Source organism: Anopheles arabiensis, chromosome 3 (genome assembly GCF_016920715.1).
Source record: "Anopheles arabiensis isolate DONGOLA chromosome 3, AaraD3, whole genome shotgun sequence".
NCBI lineage: Eukaryota > Metazoa > Arthropoda > Insecta > Diptera > Culicidae > Anopheles > Anopheles arabiensis.
Window position 1 is genome coordinate 45,380,634 of NC_053518.1, and position 19,316 is coordinate 45,399,949.

The 19,316-nt window shown below is 37.8% G+C and overlaps 1 protein-coding gene across 3 annotated transcripts in view; it reads left to right on the forward strand.

Moving 5' to 3' along the window:
* Positions 1-16,816, forward strand: part of LOC120903347 (lachesin-like) — a 59,348-nt gene extending 42,532 nt beyond the window's left edge. Inside the window, exons 7-12 of one of the 3 annotated variants that reach the window (XM_040312721.1) lie at positions 2,741-2,891; positions 3,007-3,149; positions 12,972-13,127; positions 13,431-13,535; positions 13,764-13,894; positions 14,023-16,816. In XM_040312721.1, coding sequence (XP_040168655.1) covers positions 2,741-2,891; positions 3,007-3,149; positions 12,972-13,127; positions 13,431-13,535; positions 13,764-13,849 — 641 coding nt within the window. In that variant the 3' untranslated portion in view covers positions 13,850-13,894; positions 14,023-16,816. The remainder of the gene's footprint in view (positions 1-2,740; positions 2,892-3,006; positions 3,150-12,971; positions 13,128-13,430; positions 13,536-13,763; positions 13,895-14,022) is intronic. The other 2 variants (XM_040312722.1, XM_040312723.1) reach the window with 2 other exon arrangements.
* The last annotated feature ends 2,500 nt before the right edge of the window (positions 16,817-19,316 follow it).

Sequence of the window (19,316 nt, forward strand, 5' to 3'; positions counted from 1 at the left end):
GAGTCAGTCTCTCAACACTGCATTGGGGCATTGCAGATTCCGAATAGGATTCGTACCAGATCCTTACTCGTTGCAGACGGGTACAAGTTAGGTGGATTTATTTAAATTCAATTTCCATTTACGCCCTCTGTACAATCCCCTTTTGTCCCTTTTGTCCATTGGGAAAGACAAATATCGGTCCAGGTTGAATCGTTTCTGAACCGTTTGCTTGCATTTGCCACCCATTTAGTGACGTGTTTCGTGTCAGAATCGTTTTTGAACGGTGAGCATTCAAAGGATTTTTTGCTACAAATAGATGGCCACGCGGCTGGTACTAGACAGCATGTTTCAAATGGATAGACAAATCGGAAAACATGGTCGTAAAAACAAACGAACAGATTTCAGTTCACCAAATGGATCAATTCATTGCACAGTTTCATCTGTTTAGTTCTGTACGTCTATTGCCCTTTTTTTCAATAACTAAATTAGCAGCAAACATTTATCTGAAAATCAAATAAAGATTCCGCACCTCATGAAAATTTCTCAAACAAACAACATACAGTTCATACCAAAATGCAAATTTATGCATTATCACCACCACTAGTACCACCTGGGGACATCTGTATCACAGCACCTACAAATGTGCCTGAAGGTGACAATGTACAAGTGCTAATCCAATGGAAAAATGATAAGGATAAACGAAAAAGGCTGCATCGTTGACTGCAAATACAAACGACTGAATACTTTAACCAGTTTTTTAACCCATTTTTGACTATTTTTTTACTATATACTACCGTCTGCGTCTCTTGGTGCCGTGTCTTTCGTTGCTTTTACACATGATCATATCCTTTCTACCCGATGCCACCACCACATCTCCAAATACCTCCCAGCAATCCTTAGCGAATGGGGAGCAAAAACATGGCTACAGAGTTGGGTTTTTTTTTCGTTTTTCGTTCATTTTTACATCGCCCCTGATCCACCAGCGGGCCGGTCTGCCACCCTCGGAAGTAATAAAATACGTGGATGGCATTAAAAATTCATTCATCCCACTACCGAAGCATGGTCCCCCGGGTATTCTGCCGAACTGAACCATCAACCATGGTACTCGCTACGAGAAAGGCCTTAGGGATACGTGTTAAAAAGTGGAAAGAAGCTTGCAAATTTCTGCTCACTGTCTTATTTTACGTTAAATAAATGTATTATTACTATGGTGTAACTTCAGCAAATGAAATTTAAAATCTCCAGCCCTAGCTTTTGTAATAACTGTAACCATAGAAGGTAGAACATACTTCGTTTCAGGAACCACTCTACACATCCCCATATGATTAACGGTATCAAACTCACCCAGATAATCACGCTCGACCTTTCCATGTCAGGCTACAATCGTATAAGTTCAAAAGAGCGGACGGATTCTGTTCGGATCATTTAAATTGTCCCGGTGAAGACTGCCCGAAGCTACCATATGGAACCAAGTTTAAACCGGCTGAGCACGAACCGGAAGTTAACCATTTTGATTGAAGCTTCGATTACTAATTGACACATTTGACTTGCTATTTGGATAGGGCTGGGAGGAGTGATTCGGAAAATATAATTAATCAATCATTACGCTTTATTAAGCTCCATTATCATGATCGTCCGCATCGGGTGACAGGAAGTTGAGTTTTATTTACTGAATTAATTGGATTGTTCGGTATTAACAAGCATATTCAATGATTATTTCAATGTATCCACTGTATTGCATTGAATTTCAGTGTGTGGAACTTACTATTAATTAGAGCAGGGATTGGCTACCCATTGATTAAATTGGAAAAAGTTACGTGTGCTGATTAAAATAAAAAAAAGTATTATTAATTCTACATACGAGAGATTTTAGCAGTACTGTCTATAACTAATTGGTGCAAAGAGTTTACATTGATCCAAAACCCTGTATGATCCAGCCCTTTTGATATTAAATAAATATTAATCTTTGGGATTTCGAAGATCTAAGAAGGATTATCCAAGAAGTTTGGCTGAAAGTCGTGATTTTCTACATTGTGAAATACGGTTTAAAGTTGATATCAACAACTCCCCTCACCTAAACATAGCGTCTGTTTGAGTGTGAAGATGTGCAAAAATGTGAAAAACTAAAAACTGTAAAACCGAAAATTGTTAAATGTTGAATATTCCTCTATCGATAGGGATTTATTCAATCCGTCAACCAACAATAAAAAATAGTCATAATTATAATCATAAAGCATCATATTGCTTTGCGAATCAAAAGCCTTATAAATAAAAAAAGAAAAGGACACCACAAATCGAGTTTCTTAAAAGCCGTATTACAAATTTTCATAAATGTGTGCTTCCAATTTGTCCATTTCTTATTTCCTCAGGAAATTTTTTCTCAGATAGCACCAAGCCATCGCTATCTTCAACCACTCCGCTCTCACGACAAGGATGAATGACATTTTTGAAGACTCTGAAATATGAACAACAACATCAGTTATGTTTCCACTTCGCTTGATGTATTTGTTGAACGTGAGCAGTTTTTTTTTTCTTTGTAAAACTAGACAAGCTCGTTGATATGCTCCACAACCACTAGTTGGTAAAATAAATTACACTACCAACAAATCAGTGGCCTAACTTCTAGATAAACCAGCTAACAAACATTTCCTTCCGCCAACGATCAGCAACGGTGGTTCATAAATTGTCTCAACACTCCCTGTTCGTCTCGTTCCCTATTGTACATTTTTTACACCTGTCTCCGTTTTCTCTCCACATTCAGTTCCGCCGATGCTGTGGATACCGCATCAGCTGGTCGGTGTTCCGCTGTACTTCAACGTGACATTGGAATGTTTCACCGAGGCGCATCCGACATCGTTGAACTACTGGACGCGAGAGGACGGTCACATGATTCATGACTCCAAGAAGTACAGGTAAGTAACGATCATCTTGCTTTTTAATCCGCTGTACTTGCTCAAAAGCTATTGTTTATTGTTAACGTTTCTCCTGCACAATCCAACTTCTCTGAAAACAAAACCAACCCCCCAGAACCGAGTCCAATGTAGGAATGCCAATCTACAAAACGCACATGCGTTTGCACATTTACAACATACAGCAGACGGACTATGGAACGTACAAGTGTGTCGCTAAGAATCCCCGCGGAGAAACAGATGGAACAATTAGACTTTACAGTAAGTACAACGCTTTACGAAACATCTTAAGCAGTTATTCGCAATCCGTACACGTGCGCTCACTCGTAAACACGCCTTTGTCACGTTTTCGCTGGTATTTGTCAAACCCCCAAAAATCATAACCAATGCTCTCATAGTTCTCATAGCACACAATTTTGCTTTCCTTGATGTTGGAGCACCAGCAGGTTTGCCAAAACGCCATAGCGGGCGGCTAGTACAATGCAACCACCTCACTCGTCCTAATAAGTTACGATCGCATTGTTGCATTTTGCCAGAGCTGCGCCATAAATCACAGCTCCGTTTATTGGCTGACAGTTTTAATTACACTTATTAAATCATAAATTAAAACTTGCTTCATGCCAGCGAGAGGCAGCCGCACCTAGCACCTGTCATTGAGCGCACAATAATTGAAGCTATTATGTTTTATGCAATGCATTCCTTCCTAGCTTCCCCTCGGAGCTTCTCCCCCAACACCCGATGCATGAACACCTAGCATTGGGGTTGCCCGGTTAGAAGTGAAACTTAATGTAAAACGGTTCGTCTACCTTCTAGCCTAGCAAAGCATTATCGGGGATTGTTTTCATTAAGTTTTCCCATCGCTTTTGCAGCCCAAGCAACATTGGGACGCATTCGATGGCTGCTTGCAGATGCAGAACAGTTCCAACACAAGGCTTGCAGTGAAAAATTATCCTTTCGCTTCAGAATGGTCTTGTTGGATGACTTTGAAATCATTCTTTTAAATGCATCTTAACGGCACAATGGTCTCCTTACCTCAGTGTTGTACGATAGGAACTTGCTCGTTGCAAGAGTCAGTTGCCAGAAGCACCGAATGCGTCAACACCAAAGGTATGCTCGTTCTGGAGGCAACTTCTAGATTATCTTTCCTAGCATGTGCTCCATCCATGACCCCTCTCATCTGATTCTACAAAACAAAGAACAATCAAACTAAGCCAGTTTCTGTGCAAATGGTTGTACGCTCCTAGAGCTGGCATAATTATTTATTCAACACAAAAACACAAAAGGAAGCTTCACTGCTCGTTTACCGACACATGTGCGTGGAAATTCGTGTATGTGTGCCTGCGTGCATGTGTGGATGTGATTCTCCACAAGTTAAATCAGTGTGCGGAGGAAATATGCAGTTCGGAAGAGTGAGAGCGGCACATCATTATTTATGACCAAATATGCCGAAACCAGCACTCGAGAGCATGATTTGCACCACCAGGTGGTCTGCTTGAGGGAAGCTATCCTGTTCATATCAAAGATTATGCCAAATGACTTCATACCAGCTTGTTTCTCTTAAGCTGTTCCGTTAAGGACGTGCTGTTGAAATGCTTTAGAAGGTGTGTTTGAGATGTGGCAGCTTGCCTTTGAGTGCAACCGAATGTGAAAACAAAACAAATTGCACTTGACACCGGCCGTTAGGAGATGAGCTGAACAAGAAACGAACAGCGCGTGTTTGTGTTTCACCGATGTTTGCATAAGAATTAGTTTTACCGAATACATTAGGGGAAAAACAAATTTGTACTGTAACAAATCTATCAACTTATACCAACATGAATTGATGTGTATTTTATTATAAAAAATGCGTATCAAATTGATAATTTCATTGATATGATTGTGTTGTGTTTTTGTTAAATGTTCTAAGAACGCATTGAACAAGCGTAAAAAATAATATTCACCAATAATCTACATGCTCTTACGCAAATTCCAGTTAAATGAAAAAAAACTATTAAATTTAGAAAATGTTTATTTTCTTTAACTTAAAAACTCATGCCTATAAAACAAGTATGCATATAATTATAACAATGAACATTTGACAATGCAATTTGATCTACTTTTACAACTTCTACTTTAACTATTTAAATGATTTTAGCAAAGACGTATAATCTGTATCATAATTAACTGTCAAAATTTGATTGTTTTTCTAATAAAATATGTTTTGAAATGAACACTTTACAATTACCACTTTTCAAGTTATGTTTAGTGTTCCCAAAATTGCCTCATGTTATTTGTCATTAAATTCATGTTTATTTAATTGTTCGTATAATGCAACTTCTCTAATGCTACTGCAAAAATCGGCATCGCTGAAAAACAGACATAATTAACAAATGCTTGCCTGCCTGGCTTCGGGACATACAACGTCAGCTAACAAAAGAAAGTCATAAATGATTTAACTCCCATCCAACACACCATTCCACCTAGGTGCACCCTCATTCGATCGAATCTATTTCGGACAGCATCAATTAATTATGGCGACATAATTTAAAACTGCTGCTAAACAATTCCCCCGCCCCTTCGACCAAACAAAGCGTCAAGTTACCTTGCGGAGGAAGCACACAAAAACGCCCTTCTACCTACAACAGCAGCAACGAAAAAAAAACAACAATTTTGCGAAGTTTAGCCACCGCGAGGTAGTGGCAGTTAGCCACCGAAAGTCATTGTTTGTGAAACCTCAACAATGCCTTCGGCACTGGCAAACCGCAGAAACCTGCACAACCCCTGCCAAGTGAATGTCATCCGATGGCCTTTTTATCGTCGATTTGCTTGGCTCGAAATGTGAAGGAGAAAATCTATGGGCGCCTTCCAAAATACACACCTCGCACCGCGCGCTGCCACGTTGCTCCTTTCGAGCGAAATTCAAACGAAGCGTGCTTTAGTTATTTTTGCGCGACCATCCATTTCCCACCGCCGCACCTAGCCCTGGCAAGCTACACTCAAAATCACCATCATCATCATCGTCATCATCGTCGTGCAGCGATATCGTGGTAGTAGTCGTCATCTTGGTCGTCTGGGTGCTCCATTATTACTCTTAATAATCATATTTCATTCAACCATTGTACGGTACATTGTTTGCTTCAATAAAAATATGTTTTTCCAGCGCATTACCCAGGCTTCCGGTGTGGTGCACCGTTTCATTCCTTGGGCTGCCAGCCTGCAATCTGTGACCGAATCGCAATCTACTCTCGCTTGCTTGCCACCCAGAAAAAAAGCATGAATAAACGAGCAGCGAGCAGGAGACACACATTTCACGTTCACCAGAAATCGTGGTGGCCGAGTCGGGTTTTAAGAAAAATTGCTCTAACGTTTTATGCATAAACCTTCCACCATTCTACTATCCGAGCCATCATCGACGCTTTGTTGGAATACCATTGGCATATTGATAGCATAATACCAATTCTTTCGCGAACGTGACAGTTCACATAATTTTTAGCTTCACGTGTGCTCATTTCTACTCTTTTGCGTTATTTCGAACATCTCGAGAAAGTTTTTGAGAAAGACAAATATAATTTAAGATTTGAATATTTTCCAAAAACTCTATGAATTTCTAACCATTCTTTAAACATACTGACGAAAACTCTATCCTTTTTTTAATATTCATTCACTTTTCGCTATAACCTTTTTTACCTCATTTAAAACGACGAAAGAAGTAAGTAAAATCTACTTTCCTCATCGATTTTTTTTTCTCGCTCTGCTCATCCAATGACCGACCGCCTATGAAGATGATGGTCGAATGAACACCTTATTTTGCATCATTATGAACCATAATCAACGAACTCACCTTTCGTCCATCCCTTGATGGTGTCCTGCATCCCACTGGAAATTTATACTTGCTGCCGCTATACTGATAGCCCATGTCCCCTACCTTTTAACAGTGCTTGCTTCTTGTTCTGATTTTTTTTTTCCGTATTTTCTTGTTAGCATAATTCGCCTGGAGAGTCTCTCTCTTATTTATGATTTATCACTCTTGACTTACTCGACCCGATGGAACTCGCTCTATTGAATTGACAAAGGATGCTTCCGCAATCCGGCTTTTTTTTCACTGGCGTCATTCTTCTTTTTTTTTGCTGATTTTTGTGTGCCTTTTTATTGCTCACGGGTACGGAACTGAATGTTAATGAACATATTGTTATTTAGTCGTCAAATATGAAAAGTCATTAATTGAGGGTATTTGGGGAGGAAAAAAAGCTTGAAAATGTACTTTAATTATCATTGTGTTGAGCATAGTTTTAACTTTCCCATGGATGCACATGAAGAAATTTAACTTTTTTAATTCATTATTATTATTATCTTATTTCCAAACTATTATTTTACTTGTAACTGTTTCACTAATAATTATGTTTGGAAACTATAGTATGACTCCATAATCATCATAGTTTCCAAACATTACAAAAACACACACACACGTAACCGTGCCAAATTTACTATCGAGCCCAAAGCATCATGGATAATCTTGTAGAAACTTCAATCTTGAAGTAGGTATTCTGCGACACAGGAGAGATTCACGGAAACTTAATGTTACACACAGTTTTGTGTGAAAGTTGGTGGCATTTTAGCTCTGCCATGGTTTGTTGCCGTTTAATTGAGCTTATTACATTTTTACTCCGTACATAATCCAACATACGTGCAACTTAATATACTACCGTACCGTGTAGTGACTGACTTTGGTACTTCAGTCGAAGCATAAAGCAGTAGTGCTTCTGGCTTATTTACAGCGCTTTCGTACACGTTCCACGTAATATGATTATTAGTACCTAGCCTTATACCAAAGATCATAAACATGCTCTTAATACCTACGCCAGCGTGATGTGTTTTGTGTCGCAGGTCGGTTTGCAGTCACACATTATCTTAAGACAATCATTATTCTTAGTTAAGGCGAAAAACTAACTTACTGTACATCAGTCAACTATGTTATTATATGCTAACGGTTACTAAAAGCTAACTTTAAAGATTTTTTAAGATGCGTGTACATATACACTTATTACGTAAAACAAAAATGCTTTGTTTCCCGTTGTGCGAAAACAAATATTTTGGGCTATACAACAGAGCGTCGATTATGCGGGAGCGGATTAAATAACGAGCGGCTTAAACGTGAGGATGAATTTGACAGCTGTTCAATCGTGGCGAGCATTTGCAGCGATTGTCGAGTTGATTTTTGTTTGTTGTGCATTTATCTAGTGTCTAGTGATATTTTTGGAATTCATTTAAAAAAAAATTGTAACAAAAAATGTTAAAAAGTAAATCAACTAAATTATCAATATCCAGCGAATATTAAATTATGTAAATGAAATTAACATTTCTCGTATATTTATCCATGAATATCGATAAAACTGGCAACTGTCCGGTCCCGAGCTCCCCAGAGTGTCAGCTACACTAGGGATAGTGCTGCCTTTCTAATCAGTAAATTTCAACATCATTGAACCGTCACTTAGGATATTTTGTTAAAATAAAACTACGGATCGACAAACTTTCCTACCAAAAGAGAAAATTCTGCAAACATGTTCGCAGAGCTCTACGTGAAGAGCCAAATAAATCAGTTTAACAGTTAACATTATTGAAAGTTCTATGAAATATAAGAATGGCAAAAAGCTGCCATCTAGACAGCAAAGAGTCGTATGCGGCTCACGAACCTTACTGTAATATATAATACTACTAAAATATGTCAATAATACATGCCATATTTGTGCCTTGCAGTCAATTGTCTAAGTTCTTCGAGAGCCGTATTAAAATGCACAATCCTGTATTCCACCAACGGGTCGTTTTTTTAAACCTTTGCACTACGTAGTATCCTAATGATATTTGCCATCAAACAGTAAAGCTAAAAGGCAATGATGCACCTTCTTCACACAAAGAGCATATTCATGCTCCTATATGTTTCTTTATATAAAAGCGTTACTTTACAAACACGAAATAAAAACGGAAAACTTAAACTTATAAAGCTTTCTTTCTAAGCTAAACTAAACGCTGTATCGCTCTTACGACATAATTAGTGAAGACTTTTACAGTACATAAATAACCAACATTATTTCGCTTTGTCAAATGTCTTATCTCACCCACTGTTTCCAGAAACATACGGCTTGCCTAGGATATTATCATGCGATCTCAAAGTGACCTTTAAAACTTGCGCATGTTTAATAACCTAGTACGATATGGAGCTATGACAGATGACTTAGTTTAACACTACTAGTACAAGTTTTACAAATCGAGCTAAATGACTTTTGTTATGATTTATGAATACGATATAATGTCAAATTTCATAAGCGAATATACATCTTCCTCTCAACCTTACATCTAAACAATGTTACTGTGTATATTTTTTAAGCTCAAGTTCGTGATTGCCATTGTTCAAGTATCTAATAACCAGCACCATTTGCGTTACTACTCGACACCCGTGCCATGTTTTCTTGGGAGAATCGAGCAAATTTTGATACTCCCATCGCCTCAAGCGCCAAACACCAACTGAAAGTTTTTGCCAAACAACGACTAAGAAAATGGGAGAGTACTTGGCATGTCTTTCCGCGCTACCCTCGACCTACAAACCCTACTGTAATTCGAGCTGCGGTCAAAAGTCGTTCGGCACAGATGCTCGAAAGGGGTGCAATTTTTCTTTCTTATTCAAATTGCTCTTCACCCTTCACTGGCAAGATGACGAAAGGAAAAAAATGCTAAACACAGGCACAACAGTAGAAGAAAGTCCCATCCCATTCACTACTCCTTTCGTACAACAATACAAAACGAAAGGATAATTTCAGTTTCCTCCAACCAGCAAGCTGTCACTGGCGATCCGTACGTTTTTCTGTATTCGCCTCACTGCGTCAAACCGTCGATAATTTCAAAGGCAAACCCCCGCCATTTCGGCAGTTGTCTGCCTTCTTGGGTTGAAACGCACTCCACGTCCTTTTGACGTTGATTGCTGCGGATTTTACTATTATAGCAAAGGTTCTTTAGTCATCTTTCATGAATCTCGAGTTCTCTGAACGAGTTTCTCTATTTGGTATGGTGAAGGATTTGATGAAGGAATAGCTTCTTCTACATGCAAACACATACCAAAAGAATATCAATTTGGATCAATTTTTTTAAAGTTCTTTTTCGAACACTCTAGAACACTTGTTACCAATTGAATTCTTAACGTATTTTGAAAAAAGAGGTTGAACATATTGGATATTTTATGGTTTTTTAACCACGTTATTTTTTACCTGTTTCTTATATTTGATATATGTATCAGTATTTTTATGTATGTTCCCTATACGAATAAATAAGGAAAACTCTTCTTACTGTAATATACTGGTTACATAACTTTATAATACTATTTTCAAACACATCGGCATACGCAATTATTATTCCACTATTTTTAAAGTTGACGTTAGAAAATAAAATTAATTCCAAAACAGTTATAAAAAGGAAACTGATTCTTAGACAGGGCACACGGTAATGCGAACGCAAAAAAATCAGCTTTTTACATGCAAGACCGTGTGAGTAAATCAGTAAATATTATTCGTGCTAATTTACACCACAATTACGCTTAGAAGAAAAAAACAAAATAAATTTTGTACAACAAATATGTCATAGACAAAACAAAAGTTCCATTTATACAAACAACGCATAACAACAATTCAACACAATGAATCAGCTACGCACAATATCTTGCATAATGTTACACCTTTACAACGGTTAAGGTTGACAACCCACATTAAATGGCACGTCAAACCTCACAAGGCGACCAATCAAACGAACCACGGCGCGGTGAAGCGATTAGTTGAAGTGCTACACTAACGTGCAAAAAATATCATTCCACCCCGAAGTTCCAGAACACGACACCTTCAGAACTGGTAGTCAGAAAAAAAACACCAACAACCATCGTCACACATCTTGATGGGGAGTTGATTTATATTCCGGACGCAGCCTCCCACCGTCAGGCGTGGCTTGTACCGGGGAGCATGCTTTTCTTTTTCATCTTTCGCTTTCTCCAAGCCCTGGGTTACGGTTAGCTTATAAATATTCTACCGTACATCTACACCCGAATGGTGACGATGGATAATGTTGAGCGTCGTGGGTGAAGAGCACTATTCTCGAAAAGGGAGAGGAACAACATGCAGCCACCTCCAGCTTCGTTCACTGCACACGCAGGTAATTTTGAACCGAATACCTAAAAAGATCCATTCACCCTCACAAATGAAAAAGAAACCTTCACCATTGCAAGATCAATGAGCAGATTGGGGGCTTGCTGTCGGCGGCACAGCATAGGAGAACCCGGGTGGACTCGGTTCCGGTCAGGTTTTTTTGGCGAGACTTTGCCCCCGGAACGGTGGATTTTTCATCTTTCATCCCACCAGCAACGTGGGCGAAGGTAAGATGATCCAAACGCGAACTAAAAGAAATAAACGAACCAGAATGTTGGCACGTTCAGAAGCGAATCTTCTTCACCGGCATTAAAAAGGGACGATGGACGAAAACACAATTTGAATCCTGCACGAACTGAAGTTAAGGTGTGAAGCTGGGTAAAGGGGGACGCTTGCAGACAGCTCCTTCCAAGTGATGGAATTGTTATCAGCCGCGTCATCACCATCATCACCGTCCTATTGCGACAGCTGCTGGAGCCGGCGTTTGAGACAGTGTCAAATAGCGCCGCACAACAAGAACAACAAAAAAAGCCAGTCACCGGTGGCTGATTTATTAGCGAAAATGGCAAAATAATTGAACCATTCGCCGGCTTATGTGTTATTGGTGAGTGATGACAATTTTCTTCCCTTAAGAAGTTGACTACCATACCATATCAAGAAGCATCACCAAGCAATGAGTGCCATTCTTGGGCGTAATAACTTGAAGTAAGTTTAAACTACGAGTCAAACCAACCACTCAACGATGAGGGGGGAGAGAGCAGATAGATTGGGAGAGGAAACAACAAGCTTCTGAATAACATTGCGATGGCAGCGTCACTGGCCGACAAAAACCAATCATAAATAAAATAAGATATCATACCGGTGAGCCGTAACAAATCTCCGGACCTGGGATATTCGTCGTAAGCGGAAATTCAAACGATGCTTCCAGTCACTTCCTGCCAGGCCCGTCCTGCCAGACAAACTCGCCCACCGAAAACCGCACAAAACATTTAGGATGGATGGATGGATCATTTGTATTTCCGTTGAACTTTGTCCCGTGTTTTCTAAGAAAAGGCCTTTTTGGGTGCGATTGTGTGTGTGTGTGTGTGTGTGTGTGTGTGTGTGTGTGTGTGTGTGTGTGTGTGTGTGTGTGTGTGTGTGAATGCTTCGTTTTTTTTCATTTTCTGTCGTCTTGAACGATTTTAGGACGTCCCTATTTCCTTTCCTTTACAAGTTTTAAATTTTCTTTTTTTGATTCATTCGAAGGTAGCAGGTAAGAGAAACTGAAACATCGTAATGCTGCCTAATCCGGCACTGAGACAGCATAACCTGAAATGGGGGGGAAATGACCCGTCACTAATGCCTCCGTAATGCACTTACGGTTTGTGGGGTATTCGGAATAATACATTGCTGCTGTATCTATTTGTCCTTATGCTAAGCAGATGCGTGTGCTTGTATTTTGATTGTTTTAAGCAAGTTATTTTAACAAATAAGTAAAACTAGATAGAAAAGGCATCTTTGTGACTTAAGTTTTTGGATTGTCCAAAACAGCATTAGCTGTTCGATATATCAAGCATAAAAATACGGGACTTTCTAATAAATATTCCATCTCTGTAAAACACGAAGTAGATAAAACATTTCGAACCTCCCAAACAAAGAACTCTCATCCAAACCATGCACACTTCAAAAAAAAACATTTGACCCTTTAGAAATGTCAACTTATATCCTCAGTGCTCAGTGATCTTACAAGTGGGCCTCGTTTCTGGCAATATCGACCATATTACTCTAACAGGGGTGTTTACCACAGCAGAAAGAAAGAAAGTCTGTCCCTCTTGGCCATATTTTTAGACTCCTACTATTACTGTTTACTGAACAATGCTAACCTCACGCTCACGGATTCGTACGCATTTCGTAAAACATTCGTATGCGTTCTATCGTCTTGCAGCGTCCACACCACCGACGACATCTCCCGGGCCACCAACAACCGAATCCTACTCCGACCTTTGGTCCAACCGGAACCTCAATGATTCTGCCGGTGGTCTGCCCCATCACCACGGTGGACAGCACTCGAATTCCTATTCTGGGCACGTGGTTGATAAAAGTAAGTATGTGCAAAGTGAAGCATCATTAGAGGGTCAGCTTTGGGACTTGGGAGCACTCGAACTTTGCCGTTTGCGCTAACGTAAGTCTTCCTTTTGCGCTCCGAGATGAGCAAGTAATTGAATTAAATCTCACTCTAATTTGTGACGGGAGTTTTCATGTGTGCGGCACCCCCAAGAGAAATTCCACAAGCTCTTGGGAATAAGTATTTGCCCAATGTATTTTAGCTTTTTGCTATTATTTTGCTTATTTCTTCTTCTCCCTTTTTCTCTCTCTCTCTCTCTCTACATTATATTCGGCACAGACTCGAAATACTCATCCAATCTAAATGAAATTGATCGATCCGAGCAAAAATCGTTCGATACCAATATCATCTATTGGCCACCAGACACTAATCGGAACAATCAAGGTATGTCGTAACGATTGTTTAATATTTTTAATGTTATATGTTTGGCAATAGCATTCATCTGTATTCGCTTCAAAGTAAACATTCAACCGCCAAGCCACGCCGCTGATGTACGCATGAGTTATGTGGGAATTGAATTGAAGTGATAATATGATTTTCATAGAGATATTTGTAGATTTTTGTCAATCATGGCAGAAGGTATTAATATTTTTCCTTTCCCCCACGCTTTAGGTGCCACTACTACTACAACCCGCAGTACTCTGTCCATTATTTTAAACACAAGCATGCTACTTTTGGCAAGGTTTAGCTTACAGTAACTAGAAATCAAAATATATTCTGTAAACTAAGGGCAACTGTCTGCGGTACGTTTATTCATACACCGGAAGCTGAACGCAAAACAAATGATATGGTTTTCATACGTTGTTTCTTCCCCTCTATTTTTCTTTCTCTCTCTCTCGCTTCTTCTCTCTGTCTCATTTGAATCCTCTAGCACAGCAAAGTGATAGAAAATGTTTCGCTAGCAAAACAGCTTAACATCTTGATGTTCTAATTGGCAACCAAACAGGACAAGCAAATCGTAACAACAAGGGTGGCAAAACTATGCTACTGCATTCGCAGCTAACACAACAAAGATCAACTATTTCAACACATATAACTGAATGCAGGGTTTATAAACATATATACTAAATGACAAATATATATATACATATACACAGACATATACCAATTATACAAATATATTAAAATGAGCAAAAGTCACTGACGTCATATACACTCAACTTGTAGCCAAAATGAGAGAAAAAAAGCACAACAAAACATACCATCAGCAAAGTGTGAAATGTACGACAGGTTACCAAACTTCTTCTGATAAATTTCAGCATATCTCAATCATCTCAAACTGCACACCATCAGTAGCATTTACTTGTGTCACGAGCCCCTATATAGATTCCAAAAGGCTGGCTTAAGGTGTACGAAAACCACATTGTACCAAAATAACGAGTATACCGAGAAGTAAGAAAGCTTAGTAAAGTAGCACCACATTTAGCCATCCGGGGAAGAGCGGGAAGTGTTCGTAATTAAATTTATCAGCTACGGGAATAAGCACTCCATTACCTTCGTCGATTTGCATCGCACAAAGATAAGGAGAGACAACACACAACTAAGAAACAAACAGTTGAGCTTATGTTTTTTTGTGTTTTCGTTTATTTCTCACCCTGAAGTTATTTCTGATGAAATAACACAGCTTTATAAGAAGCATAAAGAGCAGATGCAGCAAAAACATTCCTACAAAGAATATCTATGTGTCCAAAAAACATGCGACGAAATGTTTGAACACGATACTACGTTCTCAAAACAAACCAAGTATCGTGTTTGAGTGTAGTAAACGCAACCATTCGGTAAAAAAACAATCGAACATTTACATCAGGGTACATCGAGACAAGAACAAATTCTTTTGCTAGAACTGAAGAACACTAACTAAAGAATTAACTTCCAGAAGAGGGTAAAATTCCCAAGCCTGTATATTAGTACGGAAGCTTGTATTATTCGACTGAAAAGGTTATCTTTAACAAGTATAAACAAACATTGAAAAGGCACATTTATGACCACATATCAGAAATGGCGATTTGAAGGATAGTTTTTAATATAACACAAGCATTGTTAGAAAGATTTGTAAGGTCTTGTAACATTTATGACTAACGTTCGTTTTGTATACTGCGCGCATTCCAGTTGTACCAATATTTAAAACGAATAATACAGTATAATAGTGGACTTGCTATTATTTCGATTGTGATTTTGTGCGAGTTTAAGAAGCTCACGTAGGAATGTATAAGTTTTTATTATTACCTAAAACTGCTCCACTCGCGCCATGAGCTAGTCACAGATAATAAGCAATGAGGCAATGCTAGGGAACCAAAATTTGCTCACATCTTAAATGCACTTGTGAAACAAATTGAATGCGATTTTCGAATCTTTTTTTTTTCTATTCGCAACGGCTCAAACGATGCATTCGAAATTACTCTTTGGACGATAATTGGATTTCTTTTGCAACTGCCCCTCAAACAACCCCCCCCCACCCCCTCTCCCATCCACACACAATTGTAGACCACAATTTGGCCACCATTTCAACGGAAGCATGCAGGAAAAAAAGGACAAAACTTCTAGCACCACTAAATCATCCAACCATTTGCCCATTCGTGGGCCCAACTTTGGGAAACGAAAAAGTTTTGCACGACATAGTACGAGATGTTCAAACCCGTCATGTTCAGTAGGGAAGTTCCTTGAATTCAATGTTTTTTTTGTTCTTTCTTTCATTCAGTTCGCAAAGATTTCTGCAAATATGAATCGGCAGAAACGTCCCATGAGTTTTTGCGTCAATAATCCATTTTTATCACGAAATTTTGCAGAGTAGATTTTAATTTAAAAAAAAAGCAAAAACGCGCATTCTTCAAGATGCATGGATACATTTTTTATCGAAAATAAAGATGCACCTCAGTTTAATCACAGCACAGACGTACCATTTCATTCGAAAATTACACTGAAGCAAAGCTCGCCGTATTTGTTTATTTTGTGAAATGGCAAACATACCCTTGAAGACAAATGATGTGCCAAAAATTGCGATCCTTAAGCTCATGCATCCGTTTGCAAACGCATTGGTACTCTTATCAATGCTTCTGTGTTTATTGTTACGTTGTTAGGTTGTAAGGGATATTAATTATAGCGGATTGGAATATAAGAGGGGTGGATAAATAATCGCTAATGGCAGTCGAATAGTTCGAACAGTTCGAAAATGGAACATTATAATACATTATCGGCGTATGTTAATATGAGTAAAAAGACATTTTAGTGACGACGATGTTACCGCAAGGAATGCGAAAAATTAGTCCAACAACGAGATATACGTACAACATGAATTTAACCTAAATGTGTATCTAAGAAAACTGTAAGTAAAGGGCGATAGGACCATAGTAGCTATTTATCGGGCATTTGTTTCTGTTGTTTGTGAACACCGAAATACACATCTATTGTTTGTACAGTATCACGCCAGGAATCGATGTGCAATCAAATTAAACGGCTAAATGTTCCACTATGAGAATTAAGATATAATATGCAAAACCATGTAAAGAAAATCATCATCTGTACTAGAACACGTAGTACACGTTCGGGAAAGAAAGCTTCCTTCGCTAAAACAACTGTAACAACGGAGCGTTGCTATCAAACATTCTGAACAATTAGGGTACATAACCAGTAATAAAAGCTTTGAGTAAAAAAAAGGTTATCTAGAATTTTGAGTTTTACTTTTGATTACCGGCATTGCTTTCAAATCTTTTACATCCGAACTAGTTTACATGACTGGTATTGTAAATATGTTTTAAAGAATACAAAGGTAAGACTAATATTCATTGTCCAAGGCACACTGGTAATTTATTATATTGTAATACTTGACTTCATTATACAGTCATATTTTAAAATAACCTTAATTTGACAACTAATTAAAAAAAAGTTAAAATAAGTGAATTTTAATTAAAAATTAACATAAAATCATCACATTAAGTCTAAACGGAAATGCGTTCATCAATAGTATTTAAAGAAAGTTCCACTTTTATTTCAGGTTCTTGTTTTTTTTTTCTTTTGGCGGTGTCCTTTGTCTTGGTCTGTTTATTTTCTAATGATAATGCTTTTCTGTTACTTATTTCAGTTTCTTACTAGAGTTATCGATGTGTTAAGTAGTATACTGGTCCTGTGTACAACTTTACAACATGTCCATCATGAGTTGAAATTAATTAATAAACGTAGACAGGCCCATCCAAAAGAACTTTCTTTGCTGTTTTATATCTATGGCCTATTAGGACATTTTTATGGCCTTTCATAATCATGGTACGTGTATGTATGAAAGAATGAACACTATTAATAATTGAACCAATAACATAAATTAATAAATTTCAAAACAACTCCATTTAATTCCTGTCCGTTTATAACAAATTGAGGATGGATTTCTACAAGTGATTGTTCTAATTTGTTTGAAGGTGATGATTCAATGTTGAATCGTAATTTGATTAATATTTCCTAAATGCTCCCAAAATCCCTTCAATTGTAAATATATATATTTCAATTATATGCATAATCAATTGTAAATATATATAATCAATTGTAGCTATGTTTTGACAAGTAACATTTTGCTTTGTAGTATACAAGTCATGTGTAAAACTTGTATGTAACAGTACAAAAAGGCTTACTAGGCCATATTGTATAGCAAAAAATGCTAAAATGCAAACCCATGGTGATATTAAATCTAAAATCTTACATGAAATGGTAGAAATATGTATGTATGATCAGGTTTGGAGGTTTGGTTTACAATATTTTCTTTATACTGTTTTTCAACTCCTCTGGTGTCCAAGGAAGTGTACTAAGTCCCCTGTTATTTCTATTATTCATAAATGACATTAGTTTTATTCTTCCATCTCCTAACCACATTCTATATGCAGACGACATTAAAGTATTTGTTCCAGTGATGCAAGAGGATGATTGCACCACACTCCAATCTCTTCTTAATTCTCTTCCTGGTTTGCGTCAAACTTCTTAGATCTCTGTCCTAGTAAATATAGTGTCATCTCTTTCTGTCGTCGTCATACCCCTTTTATTCACAATTAAGTTTTTAATAACTCTGTTATCAACAGGTTGTCATGTGTTCGCGATTTAGGTGTTATGTTAGACGAAAGGTTATCATTCGATAGTTATCTTGAATTGATCATCGATAAAGCTTACTCAAACCTTGGTCTTATTTTTCGCATGACTTCGGGCCTTAACGGTTTGAGGTGCCTTAAGACATTGTATTGTTCCCTAGTGCGCCCTGTTATTGAGTACGTTTCTGTTGTCTTCTGTACTAACAGTGCAGGTTGGAATAATAAACTCTAAGGTGTGTAAAAGCACTTCACTAGGTGCTTATATCGTCGCCTCTATGGAAATTTCACCACCAGATTACCGTCATACAAAGATCGTTGCATATTATGCAATCTTGACACCCTCGAATCTAGACGAACTAAAGAATGTGTGTAATTTATCAGCAAGTTGTTACGAGGGAATGTAGAGGCTCCATACTTGCTTTCGCAACTTAGTTGATATGTTCCATGCAGGTGTTCAAGAAATCGGACTGCTTTTGCAATACCTTTCCGTAATACATATGTTGGCTCTAACGACTCGTGGCTAATTTGATTGCGTCAATTCAATGAACATTATCGTGATTTTAATTTTTAAACTGTTCACGCTTTATGTTATACAATTATTATTATTATTTTCTCTTTTTTATTTTTTTCTTTATTTATTTTTTCTATACTTTTAGTTTTCCTTTTTTAAATGTGTTCTTCTTATCCGCTGCTTATTTATTTCACTATGGATTTCCATTCTGTAACATCCTTTTCTACTTCCTCTTATTACCTTTCCTTCACACTTGCTACCGTTCTTCATCATCAATTTTTATGCCGACCCACCAGCTGTATCATTTTTTCCAAACTTTGTTATCGGCAATATTCTTAAATAACACAAATACAGGTATTTTAGTTTAGTACCAATAGGGCTTGCTAGGTGTAAAGCAATTATATTCAACCCCAGGGGCAGACATGTTGAAATTAATAAATTAAATTAAATTAAATATCCTTGAGAATCCGTTTATCACAATTGAAGAGGATATTATTCCACTATGGCTCGTCTTATAACTATCTAAATGTTAAAACAATTGTATTTTGTTTCAATTCTATAAACAAACGAATTCTATTATTATAAAAACGA